The 22,319-nt window shown below is 41.7% G+C and overlaps 1 protein-coding gene across 2 annotated transcripts in view; it reads left to right on the forward strand.

The window, feature by feature from the left end:
* Positions 1-752: 752 nt before the first annotated feature.
* Rims2 (regulating synaptic membrane exocytosis 2) overlaps positions 753-22,319 on the forward strand; it is a 411,096-nt gene continuing 389,529 nt past the window's right edge. For both annotated transcript variants that reach the window (XM_042055663.1, XM_042055664.1), the window contains exon 1: positions 753-928. In XM_042055663.1, coding sequence (XP_041911597.1) covers positions 753-928 — 176 coding nt within the window. The remainder of the gene's footprint in view (positions 929-22,319) is intronic.

Consider the following 22,319-nt stretch of genomic DNA (forward strand, 5'->3'; position numbering starts at 1 on the left):
CGGGCGAGGTCCCCGGGTCCGGGCGTTGGCGTTGGGGCCGGGGGTCTCTAGCCGCAGCCCGGCGCGCCTCGCGCTGCCTTCCCGGAGGGCTTCTCCCTCGGCGGCCCGGACGGAGCCGGTGACGCGTGCCAGGCGGCGGGACAGCCGCGCCACTGCCTCGCTCCCCTCAGCTCCCCCGGGGTGGAGGGACACACACACACGCACACACACACACACACACACACACTCACACACACACACACACACGCACACACGCAGGGCACAGTGCGCGACTTCCCGGGACTCCCCAGGGGGTCGTGCTGGCGGGGTGGCGCTTCCTTCCACCGGCCACTCGCGCCCCAGCCGGCGCGCCGCCCTCCCGCCCGCTCCCTCCCGTCACCCCACCCTCCGCCGTCCCCGCCACCTTACTCCAGCGCCCTCCCTCGCCGCTCGGCGCACTCCTCCGCGCTCCCGCGAACCGCTCGCTCACTTGCCAGCCCTTCGCCCCCGGGAAGGAGCCACATTTCCCCGGAGCGCACACGCCTCGGCCCTCCCTCCCCTCCCTCTCTCCTCCTCCCCCCACCCCACCGCGGGCCTCCCCTCCCCCCGCTTCCTTTCCTGGGGGGGAGGGGGGCTGTCGCCCGCGATTGAAGGCCATTGATTTGTATGTCTTGGTCCCAGCGCCGGAGGCTGCCCGAGCCGCCCGCGCCGGAGCCGCCGCTGCCCGCGGAGTTGCCTCCCTGCTTGCCGAGGGTGGTGCGGCTCCAGCCAACATGTCGGCTCCGCTCGGGCCCCGGGGCCGCCCGGTGGCCACCTCGGCGGCCTCGCAGCCTCCTCCTCAGCCCGAGATGCCGGACCTCAGCCACCTCACGGAAGAGGAGCGGAAGATCATCCTGGCCGTCATGGATCGCCAGAAGAAAGAAGAGGAGAAGGAGCAGTCCGTGCTCAAGTAAGGACCGGGCTCCATCTTCCCGCCTCGCGCCCTCCGCCCCCCTCGCGCGGGCCGCTCCCCTGACGGGCGCGATCGCCGCCTCACCGCCCGCCGGGGCCGCCGCGGCCGCCGGGGTCGCTCGCCTTGGAGTTGTCAGAGCGGCGGGGGGGTGTGTGTCGCGGAGGGCGGGCGCCCGCCGAGCGAGCCCGGCCGCGGGTCTGTGCCAGCTCTGGACGCGTCCTTTCCCCCGGGCGCCCGCCTCGCGGGCCGCTCGGGCTCCGGGGCTGAGGCTGATCCCGGGGCTCCGCGCGCCCCATTTCCTTTCCCGCCGCCCCCGCGCCCAGGCCGGGACTGGGGCACGGAATCCAATATGGCCGTGCACAGGTGCTCCCGGGGCCGACCCGGCTGCCGGCGCCCAGGCCCGCTCGCCCGCCGGCCCGCCCGGGGTGCGAGCTCTCGCCGCGGCCCCTCGGCCCGCGCTGGCCCCAGCCCGGGAAGACGCGCGCTGCCCACGGCGGCCGCGGGCCGGCAGGAAGGCGGCGGCGGCGGCGGCGGCGCGGGCCAGGGGCCTAAGCGCCGTGGCGTCTCGGGTGGGTGTGCGGCCGCCGCCATCTTCCAGCCCCTCCCCCCCGGCGGGTGCTAGCACCCTGCGCTCGCCCTGCCAGCCTCCCGGCCGGCGACGGCTCCCCCGGCGCGGTCCCCAGCTCGGCAAGTTCTACTCTGTTTGCTCACAGTCCAGCCCGCCCGGATTTGTGTTTTTGCCGAGGGTGGGAGGCGTGAAAGTAGCAGCCAGACGGCGGTTTCCAGGCGGCGTAACTTCAGCACCAGGGAACTGTCCAGACTGAGTTTCCCTTGGCTTGGGGATCCCTTGTTACCATAGCAGGGTAGCTGAGATTTGCTGCTGCAGGCTTGCTTTTAAATGTTTTATGGTTTTTGCTATCTCAGTTACTTCGGGAAAGTCACCGTTTAGATGTGTAACCTTTTATGTTTATTCAAGTCATGTTTTCCATTTTTGCTCGAAACGAGTTACTCACTATATAAATTGTGTATGCCTAAAGAGGGACAGTTCTTTTGCAAGTCACGAAATACACTTTCCCACAATCTCTATAGAAACATACAATTAAAAGTGTAGGCTTCCTCTGTGAGAAGAAATCGCATACTGCCCTCCAGCCACCTGGGTTGAAAACAGGTTGTTGGATTCACTATTCTTTCACATATGAAAACACACTTTGTCTACGTGTTAATTTTTTCATATTTAGTTGAAATATATTTTGCATACTCTGGTAACAGAGCTTGTATCAAATAGGTATGTATCTTAGGAAAAGGCGCAGTTTCTCACAAAATGAGGAAGGAAAAAAGAGCAAATGTATTCCTGACATATTAAACTGAAATTAAGAATTGCTTCTTCAAAACTGACTTTTAGGTTTGAATACTTAAGTAATTTAATCACCTTAAACTATGAAATAATATAGTTTTAAAAAGCTTTTTGAGCATACTCATAACTTGGTTCAACTTTAATGTACATACTAATAGTGTTAAACTTTTGGTCATTATAATTTTATATTCATATATATGAATTTATATTTCTTAATATAGTCAAAATTAGTGTTGCCAAAATGATGTTCAAATAAAATGTGGCTTTATTTCTTTGACCCACATATTTAAATGGAAATGGGTTTTTATTTATAGTAAATTAAATCATAAAGTTTATTAGCTTGTTAATTTCATATAGTTCTATATTTACAGTTTCAAGAAATGGACACTTAATAGAATGTGTGATTGCTGAATTAAAAATTGCTCAAAACGAGCAGTATTTTATTGCACAGATGTTATTAAAGGGTTTTTCAGGTTAACTATTTGTGTGTATGCCTCCAGATAAACCCACATACTTTGCAAATACATGTGTCTGTCCATTTATTTCACATTGTTTAGGTAGACACACTCTGTAAACATATCCATACAATATGTGAAATTACATCAATGAAAAATATAGATTCAGATTTAAGTACTTATTTGCATAGCTTTCAATGTGATCTAAAGTACTTTTGAAGTGAGATTAGACAAGGAAACAGAGCAAACTTTATAACAGAATTAGAGTAGCAAGAGGCAAATCATTTTGAAGAATTGGACCATTTAGTAAATAATGTGTTCCAGGTTTGGTGTTAAATAGCTGATGTGCTCTGCAGGAAAAATGATGCGGGTCATTGTGACTACCCTTTCCCTTGAAACTTTAGGGCTGCTTCTCAACTCACGGAGAAAGTCTTTTATTTCTTGATAGTGCTATCATTTCATTGCATGCCAGCATCTTTTCTGAGAGAAGGTCACAGGCACAGGGAAGTAAACCAAAGTTCAAATTTATGCCTGATACTTTAAAAGTATTACGTTAAAAATAGTTTGATGTGTGAGGCAATTGAAAAGTGGATAAAAATACTCTGTGTGATCTGTGAGCTTTATGCTCACAGTGTTATGCAAAGTAAGATGTTTGTACCCAAGGCCTCACAAGATGGTGTGATGGGATACAAGAAGAGCTGATGAAAGCTTATGGGGGAAGAGACTAAGCCCCATTAGTGCTTAATATAGATCAATACTAAGATGCATATCATTTATGAGTAAATGCATACATTAGAAGGTCATGCCTGAGATGTTTCCAGTGAGGAAGGTGAGCCATTGAAGCAGGCTGAGGCTGCTACAGTAAATTCCCTTAGTAGCAGCCTAAATAACTGAAAATGATTTGCATTCATTGTTAGTGATTTCTTCAAGGCCCAGCTCTGCGTTCACACCTGAGAAAGCCTTCTGTCTAAGCAAAGCCCTTGCATGAGTTCCTGCAGTGGCTGCAGTCTGGAGTCTTGGGGAGCCACTCTTCTGTGGCTTAGCTGTCTAGCATCCTTGACACATAATGGGGCCTAGGAAGCAATGCTGACTGAATTGCAGTGCCCGTGGGATGGTTCACTCATTTTGTGGAAAACGAGGAATCGCGTTTTGAAAGAGAAATTATTTAGTGAATGTTATATTTCCATTGTCTCTCGTTTTTATTTTTGTGTGCTTTTAATTTTTTTTTGTAAAAGGTGCATCAAGAAGGCAAAACTACTAAACTCAAAAAGAAAGGTATTCAGTAAATATGTATTGGTTTATTATGCACCTAACATAGTTTTTTATACCAAGTATTTTGAACACAGAGATGATTTTCTTCTCCCTTCCCTTTCTTCCTACTCTTTTTCCTTTTTTTAAAAAAAAACTTTCTTCCATCCCCTCTTTTTTTTCCTCCCCATTGGATAGTATCTTTCTGTGTAACCCAGTTTGTCCTCAAACTCACAGTCCTTCTGCCTCTACCTTCCCAGTCCCAAGTGCTAGGATTATAGACATTGTGTTACCACATCTGGCTATTTATGTGTTTCAGGAGGTGCGTATTATATTATGTCTCATTTTCCACTTTGATTTTCTATTAATGTTAAAAGGACAACTTGCTCCCCAAATAAAGAGAATAAAGCATATTCATCATAGATGAGATTAATAAGGATATGTTGTGTACATATGTGAGTACTTCTAAATGTTATATTGTATTTAGTTTATTTATTTATATTTGGAGCAGAGTGTTGATTTGTAGCCCTGGCTTGCTTAGAACTAGCTGTGTAGACTGGGCTGGCCTCAAACTCACAGAGATCCACCTGTCTCTGCCACCCAAATGTTGGGATTAAAGGTATGTGCCACCATGCCTGGATAATTTTTATTTTGGGACAGAGTCTTTCTCTATAGCCCTAGCTGTCCTGGAACTCATCATGTAGAGCAGGCTGGCCTCAAACTTACACAGATCTGCCTACCTCTGCCTCTTGAAGGCTAGTATCATAGGCGTGTGTGTCACCACACCCAGCTGAAATTTTTTAATGATGCAAACTTACAAGTAGTTTCTAAAGTTAATTTACAAAATTGTTTATTTAATAAATAATATATACTTTTGATAAAAAATATTTTATTTACCTATTTATTTGCCATGTGCAATTATTGTTACTAACATCTTTATTCTATGCACAATAAAATCTAGGCACAAGAGATGTATGTGTATATAAGAGCATGCATTTGTATGTGTGTACACATATATACTTATGTGTTTTGTTGTTGTTTGTTTTTGAGACAGGGTTTTCCTGTGTATCCCTGGCTGGTCTTGAACTCACAGAGATCCTCCTGCTTCTGCTTCTCAAGTGCTGGGATTAAAGTCATGTGCCACTACCACCCATATATGCATGTTTGTATGCAAATATAAAAGTACAAGTATGTCCTGCATTTTACTTTGTAGGAAATAATTTCCACATTCAGTTCAGTGCCATTATCTATCCCATTTGCTGAACGTTTTGTAATTTCCTTGACTAAGGCCATACTTTTAGGTTTTAAGTTGTTTCTATTTTGCCACTAGACACAGTACTTTGATACATGTTTTCAATGTATAGGACTGCATCTCTGGGAAAATTCTTAGAAATAAAATTCTTTAAAAGAGTCAGTAAACTTCAATAAATACTAAATTTATTTTTGTAGAGGTAGTATGCGTAAGTCACACATACTGGGAGATTTCCCTGCTTCCCTGCCAAATCAGTGTGTGGTCAGCTTGGTCAGAATTTCAGTAATAAATGCGCCAGTGTAGATTTAGCCTGCAGTTTCTGTGTTACCAGTGGGAGTGAGGGCCTTTCCGTTTGTTCAGGAGCATTTAGATTTCCCTTACCGCTCATAACTGCTCAGGAGCTGCTCAGGGTTTCCTGTGTTGGGACCTTATTCACCCTCTCTCCCTTTCACTAGTTAGGATTGTAAAAATGTTTCCAAATTTATGCTCTCTAGATGTGTGGTCAGCTTTGCATGGCCTTCTTTATTCTACTATTTGTCTGTCTGCTTGTCTACCTATCTGTCTATCTATATCTCTCTACATAGCACCCCAGATGATAGTGAATCATAAAGACTTCTAATAAAGATGATCATCGCACCTTGTAAATATCCATTGCCTTTGACAAAAGTGAAAACCTTTAGTTGTTAAGGATTCAGATGTATTCTAGCAATAGCTTGGCATTTTTATGAGAAAGTATCTAATGTTACAGTCTGTGTTTTGAAGATAGCAGCTAATGATATTTTCCAGTTGACAGGACATTTTAATAAAGGGACAGTTGCACTGTGTGAATAAAGGGGAGGAGACAAGTGTGATGGGCCGACTTAGTTGTTCCCAAAGTGTCCCTGAGTAATAAGCTCTTGCTTTAAATTACTAAAGTCTGTGGGTTTTCGAGTCTATACTCTTTGTGTGTGATTGTGCAGGACTGATCATTATGGACTGAGTTTCCTGAGTGTGTAGGTATACAATAAGTGATTGTTCTTGGTTACTAGTTGTAGACAACACTCTTTCCGGCTTAAAATGTTTTAATAACATATTTAGGTGAAATCTTCCTGTTTTTTAAAAATTAAGAGGTTTATTTTGTGTCTAGTAGGAAGCTGCAATGGTTGGAGGGACTTGTTTGTTTGTTTTAGAGTCAGGATTTCTTTGTGTGGCTTTGGCTATTCCGGAACTCCTGGACCAGGCTGGCTTCATTTCACAGAGATGCACCTGCCTCTGCCTTCTGAGTGCTAGGCTTAGCCGTGTGTGCCACCACTGCCCGGTTTCGAGGAACTTTTAAATAACTTGTAAGCATGGGATTGAAGAGAGGGAGTTTGAGGACTTGGAATAGGAAGTCTGAACACTAGGGTCTAGCAGAGAAAATACTATGACTACCAATACTGCTTGCTAGAGGGGATATAAGTGACTAATTTGTGGAGGCTACTTTGTGGTTGTCCTTGTGATTAACTTTTCATTATGTTATTGAACCAAATATGTTATGTTCTTATTTGTCTTATTCCTATTATAAACGAGAGTCTTATCAGATTAAGCTAATCCTGAAGCCTGGTTATTAGAACTAGAATGCTCATCTTCCAACTCGCTCAGAAAGCTGAATCTGTTTGTGACTTGTCTTTCTTCTCCTTCCAGCCTCCCCTCCAAATGTGCATGTCAAGAGACCCCATTCCCCTTGCTGACTATGCTTTTAACCAGGGTTCTTCTTTCTTCTTTCTTCTAGCATCTTCTTTGTTTCCCAATTTATGGTCTGTCTCCTCTGCTAGATTATATATATACTTTTATAGAATAAACACTTTTTTAAAGAGAATCTTTGAGGTTAAATCTAATAATTAAAAAAAAAAGAAGATTATTTTTAAATAATATACTTATTTCTAAAATAAAATTTAGTTTTAAAATTTATGCCTAATTTACTTGGGAAGCTGACATATATAATGCAGCTTGTATGTTTTATAATTATTTATTTGCACAATTGCAATTGTTTTTAAACTTTGTCCATTTTCACCAGAAAATAGAAGATTGTAATTATATATCATTTTAAAATGTAACGAACTTAGGAAGTAAGGAATATTTTGCTTTCAAAATTTCTTTTTGATCATCAATAAATATCTATTGGATGGAGCGGAGCTGAATGATAGTGGATGCTGTAGCATGGATAATAAAAACCCAGAGATAGATATTGGGGTTCAACCTGAAGGTCAGAAAAGCAAAGCAGCCAAGCCACTGGAGAGTTCTTACCTCTACCACGTCTTCAGACTGAAAGGGTGAGATCCTGTCTCCACGAATCCTCAGACTCACACTCCACTGAGCTCCTGTCCCTTCCCCCTTATATTCCTCTCTCCACCCAGCCCTGTTGCTCCTGTCTCCACCTCCCTAGTGCTGGGATTAAAGGCCTGTGATCCCAAGTGCTGAGATCACAGTTGTGTGAGCTCTGTTTCTCTTTTAGACAGATTCAATCTCTTGTAGCCCTGGGTGGCCTTGAACTCACAGAGATCCCTCTGCCTCACACTCCCGAGTCCTGGGATTAAAGGTGTGTGCCTATAAGGCTCTCTGGCCCGTATGGTTCACTAGTGTAGCTGTTTTGCCCTCTGATCTTCAGGCAAGCTTTATTTATTAAAACACAAATATTCCACTATAGGATGGATGTACAGATCACCCTTTTTTTTTTTCCTTCCAGGATTGAACCTAGGTACTGTGTGTGCTAGGCAAACATTCTTTACCTAGGAGATAGTTGTATCTCCAGGTCTTTAAAAGTATTAAATAATTAATTCATTTATTGTCTCTGCATGCATCTCTGACTACAGGTATTCATGTGTCATGTTACATATGTGGAGGTCAGTCTACCTTCGGGACTTAGTTATTTTCTGCCACCTCATGAGTTCTGGGGAACAAACTTAGGTCATCAGATCTTTTTGTACAGTGTTCCGAATTGCTCAGCCAGTCTTGACATGTAGCCCAGGCTGGCCCTGGATTCATGGCCTTTTTGCTTCAGCCTCAGGAGTGCTGGTATAACAGGTGTGGTATACTTGATTCACACAAAATGCACTGGATATAAATAGTTTATGCCTTTCACAGACTAAATGTTTTATAGGAAGACAAAATAACATAAGATGTCATGAAAATTCATTAGAGGTGTTTCTAGTCTATAGTAACCATAGTAAAATCATCCCAGCTGATCCTATAAGTAGGTTGTTGTTTCTTGGGCATTGTTTCAAACTACCATTTTATTCTGTTAAAGTATCTTGAAGTTTCACTCCTAGACTTCAGTGTTCTCTGACTAACGACATACAGAGTTCTCTGGGTATACAGATACTTCTAATAGCCAACATATGCACATGAAGAAGCTTCCCAACCTGTCATAGGTAGATGATTTCTCTTGTGTCCCAAAGGGATGCCATACAGGCAAATGGCACTGTTCTAAACAAAAACCTTCTCAAAACTTCCTGACCCAAAGAATTCTTTGACTGTAAAGATGCATAGCATATAGGGCGTGGTTAAGGAATGGTTCAGCAGGGCACATGCATTAGATGGATGCAAGTTATCAGAGGAGACTGGAGAGAGGCCAAGGGTCAGTTCTTAAGAGACCTTATCCTGTATTCTTAGGATTTGAGTTTCAACATGATGGCAGTAGAGGTGGATTTAACCAATGGCACAATAGTTGGGAAACAAACACTCTCACAGCGATGATAATGAGAATGTAAAACTTGAGCAGGGCTCCAGTTAGCAGACTCTTCCAGCAATCCCGCTGCTAATGATGAGAACACAAAGTTTGATGGTAGGGAGTAAGGGTAAATTTGGAAAAAGTTAAAACCCAGAATTTCCAGGATATGATAGCTGTGTGTGAGAGTCAGGTGAGCCTTGTAAGATGCTGGACTTGTTCACTGACTGCCACATAAACCTTCTTAAGCCTTCTCATCTCACTGAAGGGCAACTCTCTAAGTTTTGCTAGGCTGAGGACTGTTCTCCAGATTGCTGCTGCTGCTGCTGCTGCTGCTGCTGCTGCTGCTGCTGCTGCTGCTGCTGCTGCTTCTTCTTCTTCTTCTTCTTCTTCTTCTTCTTCTTCTTCTTCTTCTTCTTCTTCTTCTTCTTCTTCTTCTTCTTCTTCTTCTTCTTCTTCTTCTTCTTCTTCTTCTTCTTCTTCTTCTTCCTCTCCCCCTCCTCCTCTTCTTCTCCTTCTTCTATTGAACATTTTATTTTATTCTTAATTGTTTTGATTGAGCTATATTTTTCTCCACTCCCCGCTTCCTCTCCCCTCCCATTCCACCCTCCTTCATGATCCCCGCATTCTCAATTTGCTCAGGAGATCTTTTTTTTCCCTATTTCCCACGTAGATTAGATCTATGTAAGTCTCTCTTAGGGTCCTCGTTGTTTAGGTTCTCTGGGATTGTGAATTGTAGGCTGGTTTTTCTTTGCTTTATGTCTAAAAGCCACTTATGAGGAAATATAATATTTGTCTTTCTGTGTCTGGGTTACCTCACTCAATATGATGTTTTCTAGATCCACCCATTTGTCCGCAAATTTCAAAATGTCATTATTTTTTTCTGCTGTGTAGTACTCCGAGGTGTAAATGTACCACAGTTTCCTTATCCATTCTTTGGTCGCGGGGCATCTAGGTTGTTTCCAGGTTCTGGTTATGACAAATAATGCTGCTATGAACATAGTTGAGCACATGTCCTTGTAGCACAATTGAGCATCCTTTGGATATATACTCAAAAGTGGTATTGCTGGGTCTTGAGGAAGGTTGTTTCCTAATTTTCTGAAAAATCGCCATACTGATTCTCAAAGTGGCTGTACCAGTTTGCACTCCCACCGGCAATGGAGGTGTGTTCCCTTTACCCCACAGCCTCACAGTAACTTCTTATATTGCTTTTGTTTGTCTAAGTTTTACCAAGTGAATATGAGTTAGAGGATTAACTCTATACCTTGTAATGTTTTGGTGAGGTAGAAAATAGAGAAGTAGTAAAACTGACCAAAAGTGAGGAAGAAGAGAGGACAAGGAAAAACATGGAGAGAGGGGGGGGGTTAGTTAGGGCTTTGTGAAGCCATTCTTAACTGGAAAGAACTCTGCTGTATCTTAGATTGGAAAACCTCCTCTCCTCTCCTCTCCTCTCCTCTCCTCTCCTCTCCTCTCCTCTCCTCTCCTCTCCTCTCCTCTCCTCTCCTCTCCTCTCCTCTCCTCTCCTCTCCTCTCCTCTCCTCTCCTCTCCTCTCCTCTCCTCTCTCCTCCCCTCCCCTCCCCTCCCCTTCCCCTCCCCCTCCCCTCCCTTTCCTTTCCTCTCTTATTCCCTCTCTTTCTCTCCCCTCTCCCTTCCACTACCCCCTTTCCCCTCTCCCTCTCCTCTCCTCTTCTTCAGTGGTACTCACTCTGTAGACCAGACTGGCCTCAAATTCAGAGATCCATCAGCTTCTGAGATAAAAGGTGTGCACTGCCAAGCCTGGCTGCTATGTGATCCTTCAAAACTCCTATTCTTTCCTTTATGAAGCATTCCTATTCCCATTGATAAGGTAGTCTCATGAAGTACTTATGAAACATTCCTATTCCCACTGATAAAGTAGTCTCAGGAATCACTCTCTGGATTTGTTTAAATTCTGAACATTTTTAAATTATGACACAATCTTTGTTTTATATGTTAGTTTTAATTAGAATAAATTTCTGTCAGGTATATATTCATTCCACTTCTGAGAAAATTTTGAAGATATGAATTTTAGAAAAATAGAAATTAGCTATGGAACTGAAATGTTGAAATTAATGAAGTTTGTTTTTCTTTTTACTAGATTACTGAATTATTGCAAAATTCTAGAATGTGTATTATGAAATGAAGAGGAAGCTTATTAGATTTTATGGTGGTTTCAGAAATAGTTTCAGAAGTTAAGTTGTCATGGGGCCAGTTATGGAGCTGGAGAGATGGCTGACTGCCTAGGATCACTTGCTGTTCCTGCAGAGGACTCAGGCTTGGTTCTTGGCACCCATGTGGCAACTCACACCTGCCTGATACTTTAGCTACAGAGGACTGCGCACCTTCTGGCCATGTGCTTGTGTGGTGAACTGAAATGCATGCAAATAGACTTGTACACATAAAATTAAAAAAATCATTTTTTAAAAAGGGAGACAGTTAAGTTTAGTCCTAGGTGTGGTGTGAGATGATAATTCAGTTACATTATCTGTAGATTGGGAAGAAACAATACAGCGAGCTGTGTAGCTGTGCAGCAGGACAGCCAGAGCGGTGCTCCGTGCTTTGGTACTTAGTTGACAGATGGAGATGAGGCTCACATCTTGTCTTGTTGGCTTATGAGAAGTCTATCATAATTTCTCTAATAGTTTGTTTCCCAGGAGCATAGATGAAAAGCCCATTTTATCACACTTAATTTCTGTTACCCCAAAGCTGTCTGAAAGAACTAATTAATGCTTTTTCTATCAAAAATGAATTTTGTTATGGAGATGGCAAGGTATTCATGTTCATCAAAGAGCTATATCTTATTTTTATTTTTTATTTTTTTTGAGACAGGGTTTCTCTGTAGCTTTAGAGCCTGTCCTGGAACTAGCTCTTGTAGACCAGGCTGGCCTCGAACTCACAGAGATCCGCCTGCCTCTGCCTCCCGAGTGCTGGGATTAAAGGCTTGCGCCACCACTGCCCGGCTATATCTTCTTCAGAAAGTTATTGCTGTGCATCATGGCCCTTAGCTCTGGCCCAACTTTGTGAGCTCTGCTCACATCTGGATAGGTTCACGTGGCACTGACTTAGTGGATGACTGTCCTGTTCTGTTCCCATTAGCTTTCAGTGGGCAAGAAATAGGCTTTGGGGTTAAGTCACTGCAGCTTTGGGAGTTGTAACTGTTGTGAGTAATATCACCGTGTTTTGTTGGAATGCCTATTTTCCTAAATTTGACTAATATAAATTTTCTCATTTTTTTTGTTGTTATTGTTGAGACAAGGTTTTACTGTGTAACCCTGGCTGTCCTGGAATTAATTTTGAAGACCAGGCTGGCCTTGAACTTTTAGAGATCCATCTTCCTCCACCTCCCAAATGTTGGGATTAAAGGTTTGTGCCACCATATCCAGCTAATTTTGCTATTTAATTTTTAAAAAGCTTTGCATATCATAACTGTGCAATAGTTAGCTACAGAAGTACTTCCATGCTACTTCCACGTATGTATGTATGTATGCATGTATGTATGTATGTATGTATGTATGCATGTGTGTATGTATTTACTGAAGGTTTTATGTATCCTAGGCTGGCCTTGGACTTGCTGTGTAGCTAAGGATAGCCTTGAGCTTTTGGTCCTCCTGCCTCTACTTCCTGAGTGCTAGGATTATTGGTTTGTGTTCCTGCATGGGAACTCTTAAGAAAGGAGCTAAATCCTCCGTCTCCTGGTACCAGACCGTATGGCTGTAGGCTGACATCTTCTCTCTAGTTGTCTGGTATAAGCTGAGTCCTAGAGTTATTAAACAGAATTTATAAGGAAGGGCTTGCTCCACTTATCAGGTAACAACCAAGCTGAACCCTTCTTTTGTGTGTTTGAGTTGGTATAGTCATAATAAACCGGGAAACTTACAATCCACAGAAGTGTATGAAAAATAAATTCGTTTCAGTTTAGTTTTTCACAGGTTTCTGGGAAGGTCCTAAAATCAAGGCAATAATATATTCATTGTTTGACCCATTTACTTTCTGGTTTGTGTGTGTGTGTGTGTGTGTGTGTGTGTGTGTGTGTGTGTGTATGTCTTTCTTCTTGATGGCTTGAGGGCATAGGAGCTCTCCAGTGCTTTTTCTTTTCCAGATAGGGGTACTGATCTTAGTGGAGGCTCTACCCGTCATAAAATCTAGTTGTCAAGTGCTCCATCTCCTATTATAACATTGGGGAAACAGACTAAGATATGAATTTGTGAGACATAAGCATTTGGTCTATAATTTAATCTAACTGAGAGTTATAGTTTATAGTTCATGTATTATATCTTGACAGGTATTTTGCTTTAGAAGCAGATACAGCACAGAGACTTAATGAAAAGTCAAAAAAATATATTTCTAAAGACTTATTTTAGGATGTATTGAAACTTCATATTAAAAGTTCACCAGGCTTAATGCTGATGGTTGAATTCTGTTTCCAAACTGAAGGTAAAAAGCTTGATAGGACCCGGAAGTTAATTTCAGCAGACATTAAAAGCATACAGCCGAATGGTATTAGAATCAGTGCTAGTTACATATTTCTTTTATCTATTCCACTTTACCTCACTCAGCTATGTACTTTTGGAGGCTAATTTATGTGACTTATGTCAAATGGCTCCCTTATTCTCAACTTCATTTCAGTTTTGTCAGTGTGAAATACTGACCGATTAGAATGCCAGAAGATAATGAAGGTATGTTATCTGCTCATCGTCTTCTGTACCCCATGTTGTGGTCAGCTTTGTTTTTGGACTCAGTTTACAGGTGTTCTTTTCAGACATGCTCCCTTCTTTCTTCTGAAGATTGCTTTCCAGTATTGCTAGTCCAGGCTCACCTCCAGCCCTTGTTGGTTTCCGTAGTCCCTGCCCTCATATCTGGAAGCCATCCCTTACAAACTCCTGGTTCCTCAGTTTCAATATAGTATCTATTTTCTGGTAGGTCTGGATTGATACCGCGTTGTTTACTAACAAGTTCTCAAATGTGATTGTACACACTTAGGGTCTGTCTACTTCACTCCGTGGACATTTGACATAACCATGATAATCTTCCTGGTCTCTTTAATCATGATGCTCTTAACTCTGTTATGCATGCAGCCTTGCTCCTTCACTGATGCATTTCTGTGTGTGCAGCTCCATTGCTGTGTTGAAAATCTTCTAATCATTTTGCCAAAGTCTTTCCTTTCAACTTACATAGCATTTTGTATATTTTTTATGTTTCTGATATTCAATAGTAGTTACTAATCTTTGTTTTCCTTAGAGCAATCAGGTTATTTGAATTTGTGGACCTAATTTTAATATTTTTAGTTAAACAGTTTATTTTTATGTTCAGGGAAGTGCCAGGCACATTTAAACATTTTTAGGTCAGCCCCGGTGCTGCTGGAGGGATCATCTTGATTTCCTTCTATTCTTTCAGACACTCTTGTAGCCAGTTACTAAATATTTTTTAGTCATATTTCTCAAGTATCTTTGAAATCTGTCTTTTCATCATCTTCATTGTCTTTGTCTTGAGCCTTTAATGTGATTTGCTTATTTATTTTCTAAACTATTATTTATATCTAAATAGGTTTATTTTTTATGTTTTCCTCCTCTGGTTCAACCTCTTATTAGATGCTTTAGCCCTCTAAGACACAGATAAATATATTTTTAAATTTTTAACATTCTTCTGTGTCCGTATTTCACTTAAAAGTTACTTTATGTTTATGGGTATTTTGCTTGCATGTATGTCTGTGGATAACATAAGTACTTTGTGCCTGAAGAGGTCAGAAGTGTCTGTGGAACTGGAGTTACAGATGGTTGTGAGCATGTGGGTGCTGGGAATTGAATTTGGGTTCTCTGGAAGACTAGCCAATCCTCTTAACTATTGCGCTATCTATGCAGCCCCAGGTGTTCATTTTTTATTTTGAATTTGCCTCCCATTAAGTTTAGTTTGGATTTGACTATATTTGTGGCCTTGTAGGAGTTGAATTATATTCGTTCAGTGTTTATTGTGCACTAGGTTTTAGGTCACAGACCTTGTAAGTATAGAACACAGGTTTGTATCTAGATACTTTAACAAACACTGGTTTATTTCTAATGTCTGTGTCTGTACATGCACACAGAGACACAGAGAGGACATCAGGTGTCCTATCTGTCCCTTTCTGCCTGCTGGAGACAGGGTCTCTTCTTGAACCTGAGATTCACACTTTGGTTATACTTGGAAGCCAGTAAGCCCCAGTGACCCTTCTGTCTCTGCTGTCCTCAGGGTTGGAGTTTTAGACATTCGCTGGGATGCCTGGGTTGTTATGTGGGTGCCAGGATCACAACTTCAGTCCTTGTGATCATGGAGTAAGTGCTCTTAACTGCTGAGTGAACTCACCATCCCCTGTATCCCGATCTGAGTCAACTCACCGTCCCCTGCATCTAGATCTGAGTCAACTCACTATCCTTTGTATCTAGATCTGAGTCAACTCACCGTCCCCTGCATCTAGATCTGAGTCAACTCACCGTCCCCTGCATCTAGATCTGAGTCAACTCACCGTCCCATGCATCTAGATCTGAGACAACTCACCGTTCCCTGCATCTAGATCTGAGTCAACTCACCGTCCCCTGCATCTAGATCTGAGTCAACTCACCGTCCCTGTATCTAGATCTTTTTTACTTAGATGTGTTTTCCTCCGCTCACATTGTCATTTAAAAAGCAGGGAGAGCAGAAGTGCTTGGATTCTGGAGTCAGACAGCTTGGGTCTGAGTCAACTGTTACTTGGTTTACCTCAGTGTGTTTGTAAGATGGGAATGAAATGCTGTTTTGAGAATTGAGTTTATACTTGCAAAGCTCTTAAAAATGTCCAAATTATCATATAAACCATGTTTTTTTTTTAAAGTTAGTTATGAAGAAGACCAAACAATGACAACTATTGAGAATATTATCAGCAAATACTTTCCACAACTATTTATTACAAGGGTGGTGTTAGATTCATGACTAAAAACCTAGTTCTTCCAAAGTTATTGTAGACTGTATATATTGTATAGTGTTCCTCCCTAGTGGCTTGAAAAAACACAAATTTATTATTGTACAGTTCTGCAGCTCAGAAATCTCACATAGTCTTATTAGGTTAAAATCAAGAATAAGACAGGGGTTAATTTCTTCTTGAAGCTCTATTTGTGTACTCATTTCAGTTGCCCAAAGAGATAGGTGTGTGTGTGTGTACATGTGTGTGTACACACATGTGTGTGTGTATGCACACGATCCCCTTTGTTTCTTATTTACAGAATTACAATTCCCTTTTCCTCATTGGCTGCCGTCCAAAGACTATCCTTGCCTTTCAGAGTCTCTTGCACGTTGCCCTGTGTTTCGGAGCCAGCAGCGGTGCTGCGTTCTCCTCAGGATGTCACTACTCTCCCTGCTCAGCTGAGTGCGACTTTTCTCGTCCAAGGATTATTGTGATCAGACTGTGCCTGCCTTCCTCAGATCTTCTGGAATATTATCTTCCTCTTTAACCACATCTTGAAATTTCCTTCTGCCACAAAAGGGACCAATCTTACATATTCCTGGGATTAGGACAGAATGCTTTTTATTGGGTGGGAGTCATTCTTCTTATTTCTCTATTGAGCACCAGTGGAAATAAATTTGGAAGCACACACATCTATTTTTTATTTTATGAGTATTTTGCCTGCATTTGTGTGTATGTACCATGTTTGTGCATCGGTGTTCATGAAAGTCAGAGGAGGGCATTGATCCCCTGGAACTGAAGTTACAGTTGACTGTGAGCTGTTGTGTGGGTGCTCAGAAAATCTGGGTCCTCTGATGGAGCAGCAAATGCTCTTAACCACTGAGCCATCTCTCCAGTCCCCTTGCTATAATGTGATATAATATATAATATATATTATGAAGTATACAATTTTATTTTTAGTTTTTAAAATGTTTTTTTTTTGTATCCCGAGACAAATTTCAGAATGAGATTATGTTGGATAGTTTTATGTCAACTGGACACAAATTAAAGTCATCTGAGGAGAGTGAGCATCAATTGAGAAAATGCCTCTATAAGATTAGGCTCTGGGCAAGCCTGTAGGGCCTTTTCTTGATTGACAATTGATGGGGCAGGCCCAATCCTGAGCTTCTTGACCCAGATTCTATGAGAAAGCAGGCCGAACAAGCCATGATGAGCAAGCCAGTAAGCAGCACCCATGCATGCCCTCTGCAGCAGCCCTGTCTCCAGGTCCCTGCCCTGACTGCCGTGGATGAGGAACAGCGCTGTGGAAGCGCGAGCCAGATTAACCCTTTCCTCTACTACTTGCTTTTTGTCATGGCGTTTCATGGCAGAATACAAACCCTAACTAAGACAGATTATGTTATGAAATAATGTTCCACAGTGCAACTTTTTCTTGGGTTTTTAATAGTATATTATTTACTTAGGAGTTTCTTCCTGAATTAAAATGATAGTCTACACCTAATCTACATACTGAATTTTAAGGCTACAGTACGTATTGAGCTAGGGCTACAAAGTGAGGTGCTCCCCCTGCCAAAAAATTAGTTTAACTAGAAATGGGGTGGAGAATTAGGGATAGACGGTATGCATTGTTTGGTGTTTGGAGTATAAAGAATAATTAATCTTCCTAAATAGCTATTTTTGTCAATAATTGTATTTTTATAACTTAGTTATTTGTATTTTATGTAATTGGTGTTTTGCCAGCATATATGTCTATATGAAGATGTTGAATCCCCTGGAACAGGAGTTACAGACAGTTGTGAGCTGCCATGTGAGTGCTGGGAATTGAACCCAGGTCCTCTGGAAGAGCAGCCAGTGCTCTTAACTGCTGAGACATCTCTCCAGCCCAATAACTGTATTTTTATAGAGTGTGAGATAATTTTAACATGTGTCTCAAGCAGGAGAGTCATTGACATATTGCTGCATGTTGTATTTCCTTGTATAAAGGTTATGATGATGGCTCAGCTGTACTTATATTACAATGTAAGTAAATATTTGTGTTTAACCTTTCCATTACACTGTGCTTTTCCTTTTCATGTGCTAACTGCTGTTCGTACAGCTGTGGCTAAACACCCAACAGAAGCTACGTAGGGGAGGAAAGTTCCGTTTTCACTTCTGCTTCCAGAGGACCTTAGTCTAGGATGATGCCAAGCTTCTTGATCAGTGGTGTCAGATGCACATGGTGCTGGCCCCTCCATTTTCAGGAGCAGGAAACAGAATACAGCTGACCCAGAGCCAGAAGATGCAGGACTAACTTTGAAATGCCTGTCCTAAAGACTCTAGCCTCCAAAATGGAGCCACAAGCTGGGCAGCTAATGATTGCATTACATATTTTGACATACTTCGTGAAGAGTCATTCCTTTTCTCAAAATAAAGTGTATATTTATGTAGTACTTGTTTTTGTAATAATTAGCGAAGAGTGTGTAAATGGAAAGATGTAGCATGTACTGGGAGTTCAACTTCATGGCTGTGGGTAGAGTGTGGTCAGTTCACTTGACAGCCATGGACATTAGGATTAGCCGTGAAATAAGACAGACCAGCTAATCTCCAAATGCTAACTTACCTTCGTAGTACAGGTTATTGTTTTATAAGTTAGAGCAGACTAAATTTCAAGTCTAGTTAGAATGTAGGAGTTGTAACAGTATTTTAAACAGGAACTCATTAACAGGGAGGGATTATTAGCAAAAAGGTTGGAAGAAGCCCATTCCCCTGTATCTGAGGCTGAGACTCGGCTGAGCCTCCCGTGGTGCTGTGGCTATGCCCACTGTGCTCATGTGCCTGCCAGGCTAGGGCAAACCAAGAAGTTTGCTTTCCTGAGAGCGGGATGGCACCTGTGGAGGCTGTTGGACTTGGTAAACAGCTGGCTGTGGTGCTCAGGAAACTCTGGGAGGCTCATTGGAATGTCGGTTGGACTAGTTAAGGAGGCGCTGGTGGGAGTGCCACTAGAATTTGCTGGAAGGATGGCCCGTGAGGCGCTGTCATTGGGCGTACAAGTTGGTCTGATGCCACTGGGTATTCAGAAGCTCCAGGCAGCTAAGGAAAGGAAGCGGCAAGGCACTCAGGAAGACACCCTTTCTTCCTTTGATGTCACTGTGGCTCCCTCTGCTGACAAAGCTGGACATTGTGCCGTTGGCAAAGGAGAAAGGGTAACATACAAAAGCAGTGTCAAGAAGGGAGCAGAGAGGCTGGCCGTGCCCTGGGCTATGCTGTCCTCAAATACCCTTGTGTTAAAGCAGCATTGATTTATTTTTGGTGCTGCGTGATTCTCTTTCTTGGCTCCTGGGGTTCTCTGTTCTGTGTCATCATTCAGTACACAGGCTGCTCAGACTCTGCAGTGGCACGAGCGGAACAGGGGAGCTGGGCTCAGCTGCAGGTTGTCTCCTAGTCTCCTCTCAGATGTGCATACATAACTTCGCTTACATTTTGCTGACCAAAGCATGCAATATAGTCACGCCTAAGTCAAGGAAGAGAAGAGGAATCCTATCATATGGAAGAAAAACAGGAAATATCTCTGTTTTGATAGAATTGATACTGTAAAATTTGGCAACATCTAGGAAAATCACATTCAGTTTCCCTAAAAGATTTTGTTTGGTTTTGTAGTTTTTACAATTTTGTAGAAAACGGCATTGACATAAAAATGGTATGCTTAGCTTCTGGGTCTGTAAAGTTAAACCAATATCCGACAAGCCTAGCCATTGCTTAGAACAGTGGGAGTCAGAAGAAACAAGCAGTGGGGAAAGGTTTGTGAAGGTGAGATTCAAATCAACATTAGTTTGGAAATTTCAATTAATTTATGCTTATACAAGATATTATATAAAACATGAAGTCTTTTAATCTGCTATGTGTGTGCATGTTTCTGTATACACACACATGAGCAAAATATTCCATGAAATATATTAATGGGTATGGTAAGGTTTATAGACCCAACAATTCAGTTTCAGAAAATAAGATTAAAATAATTGTCAGTGAAACATCCATTTAAGTTATCAGAAGAAATTTCAAGATTACATTTTGTCAATGAAAACCAAAAGTCAAAGACTATTACTACCTTTGTAGTAAAACTTAAGGATAAATTATCAAATCCTAATAGGACAAAAAGAATTCCCATTAACCTTTTGCAAAAGGAGTAAGGGTTTTCCTACAGGTTTTACAACCTGCTTGTATAGACTTCCCATCAATGGTAACCAAGAACCTGAAGAGATCATCAAAAGAAATTCTTGGAAATATTTGTATCTGTTTCAAAAACAGATAAACAAGACTAAATGTATATTCTTGGGTACTCAACTTACCATGCATTTTAGATATTAAAAAATTTATTTTAAAATATTTACAATTTATATCACTATCCTCCATAATACCCTGCATTTTTGCTCATAGCTGCCATACAAAAACATGATTTTTTGCCTAGTTCCATATTTTTTAATAAAACTACAAATCTGTCATTTTTTCCTATATATGGCATGACATGGAAAAGATTTGGGAGCCCTAATATAACCTAAGGAAGCCTAACTATCAGTGGAAAGAGAAAAGTGAAGATTTTAAAACCTATATACTTTTATAGGCTTTGTCATAGAAAGGACTAAGAGAATTACACTTTACTGTCCTAAGGCATCTATATTATGTAATGAATAACTTCACGTGTATCATGGGTACTCCTAATTATGTATCTACCCCAAGACAATAGCTCTTTATTACGCTGTGTGTCCATAGTTCTGAAGCAGGAATCCCAGCTAGATGATGCATGCAGGTAGCACTGATACTTTACGGTCAGAGTTTGTGTGTGCAATCTGATATCAATAGAGACTACAATGTTGGTCTTGCATAATAAAGCACTTACAAAAGCGAAACAAAAATTTCACTTCCTCGCTTTAAATACTGTCTTTCACCTGTACCTTGTCTCTTTAATCCTGTAATTTCCTTTAGTATGACACCAAAACACAAAAATCTCTGGAAAACACAACTTTCTTCTTAAGAAACTCCCCGACTTGCATGTAAATGCTCATCCATTTCCCTGGAGCCAATGAGTCTGTTTGGTGGGGGTTACTGTCCTGTCTCTACAAAGAGGAACAAGTTACACAGTCTAGTCCTCCGCATTTCTAGTCTAAACTATGTGAATCCTAGAGTTCACTGGCATCAAAATTTCAATTTAGGGATCATGGGCGTTTGCTTTTGCCATTTTATAGACTTTGGAGAGCCTAATTGCTTTGCTCAAGACAACATGTTAGCTGTGGAAATGACAGAGCTGAAATTCTAATTGAAACATCTAGGTTTTATTTTCCATCCTCTGCCCAAGACTGGCCAAAACTGAAAACCTCTTCAGTACCAAGCAGTTTCATTTCTCAAGGCTGACAGACAGCTCAGTAGCTCCATGGGTAAAGCGCTTGCTATGTAGACATGAGGCCATGAATTCGGATCCCCCAGAATCCTCATAAAGCCAGACATGGTAACTCCCAAGAAGGGTAATCCAATGCTCCTACATCAGCCTAGAAGTTGGGGACAAGAGAATTTTTGGAGCTTGAGAGACAGCTAGACTGTTTATGAAACTTTTTAACAAAATGAGAACCTGTCTCAAGGTGGGAGACGTGGATAAACACTGGAGGTTGTACTCTGACCGCCACATGCATGCATAGCATACCCGTGTACACATACAGAAACATGCACACACATCTTTCCTCCCCTCCTCTTTCCCCCCTCCCTCTTTCTTTTTCTGCTATGATACTGGGGACTGAGCCTCTAGAACTTTTGCATGCTAAGCACACGTCCTGCCAGTGGACAACGCCGGCAGACACTGAGTTTAGTTTTTGAAGTCAGTAAATACCTTTCAACAAATGTGTCAAGTGGAAATCATTGTTACAATATTTTTACCTATTAACTTGAAGATAATTCCCTTTGAATAGATGATACACTGAGATATGGAACAAAATAATAGAATCTTGAGCCTATTTCTTTGTATAAAGTCCAAAGCTATAAAACTACTAATAAAAGTTGTAGCCATTTGGAGCTGATTAGATTCTCTAATTCCATAACATTATTTTACATTAGATTACCATTAATAAATTTTTTCCATGTAAGAATTTCTCTGGAAATATAAAATTATATTACTTGGATTTCAGAATTTTCAGAGTTTGTAGAAGTTTTCTATTTTCTTATATATCATTACACATTTACATAATATTTCTATGACAGTTTATTTCAAAATCTTAGTTATTCTATTTGCATATTTTGTTTTTGATGTGGCTTTATAAGACAAATAACTTAAAGTCATCTCTCTTAAGGTCCTATAATCTTAGTTATTAACTAAATACTGTTACTAACTGTAGACTATTTTCCGCAATGAAAAATTTATATTTATTTATTTATTTTGAGACAGGCTTTCTCTGTGTACCTGTAGCTGGCCTAGAACTCACCATGCAGACCTGGATGGCCTCA

This window comes from Arvicola amphibius, chromosome 9, assembly GCF_903992535.2.
Source record: "Arvicola amphibius chromosome 9, mArvAmp1.2, whole genome shotgun sequence".
In the NCBI taxonomy this organism is placed as follows: Eukaryota; Metazoa; Chordata; class Mammalia; order Rodentia; family Cricetidae; genus Arvicola; species Arvicola amphibius.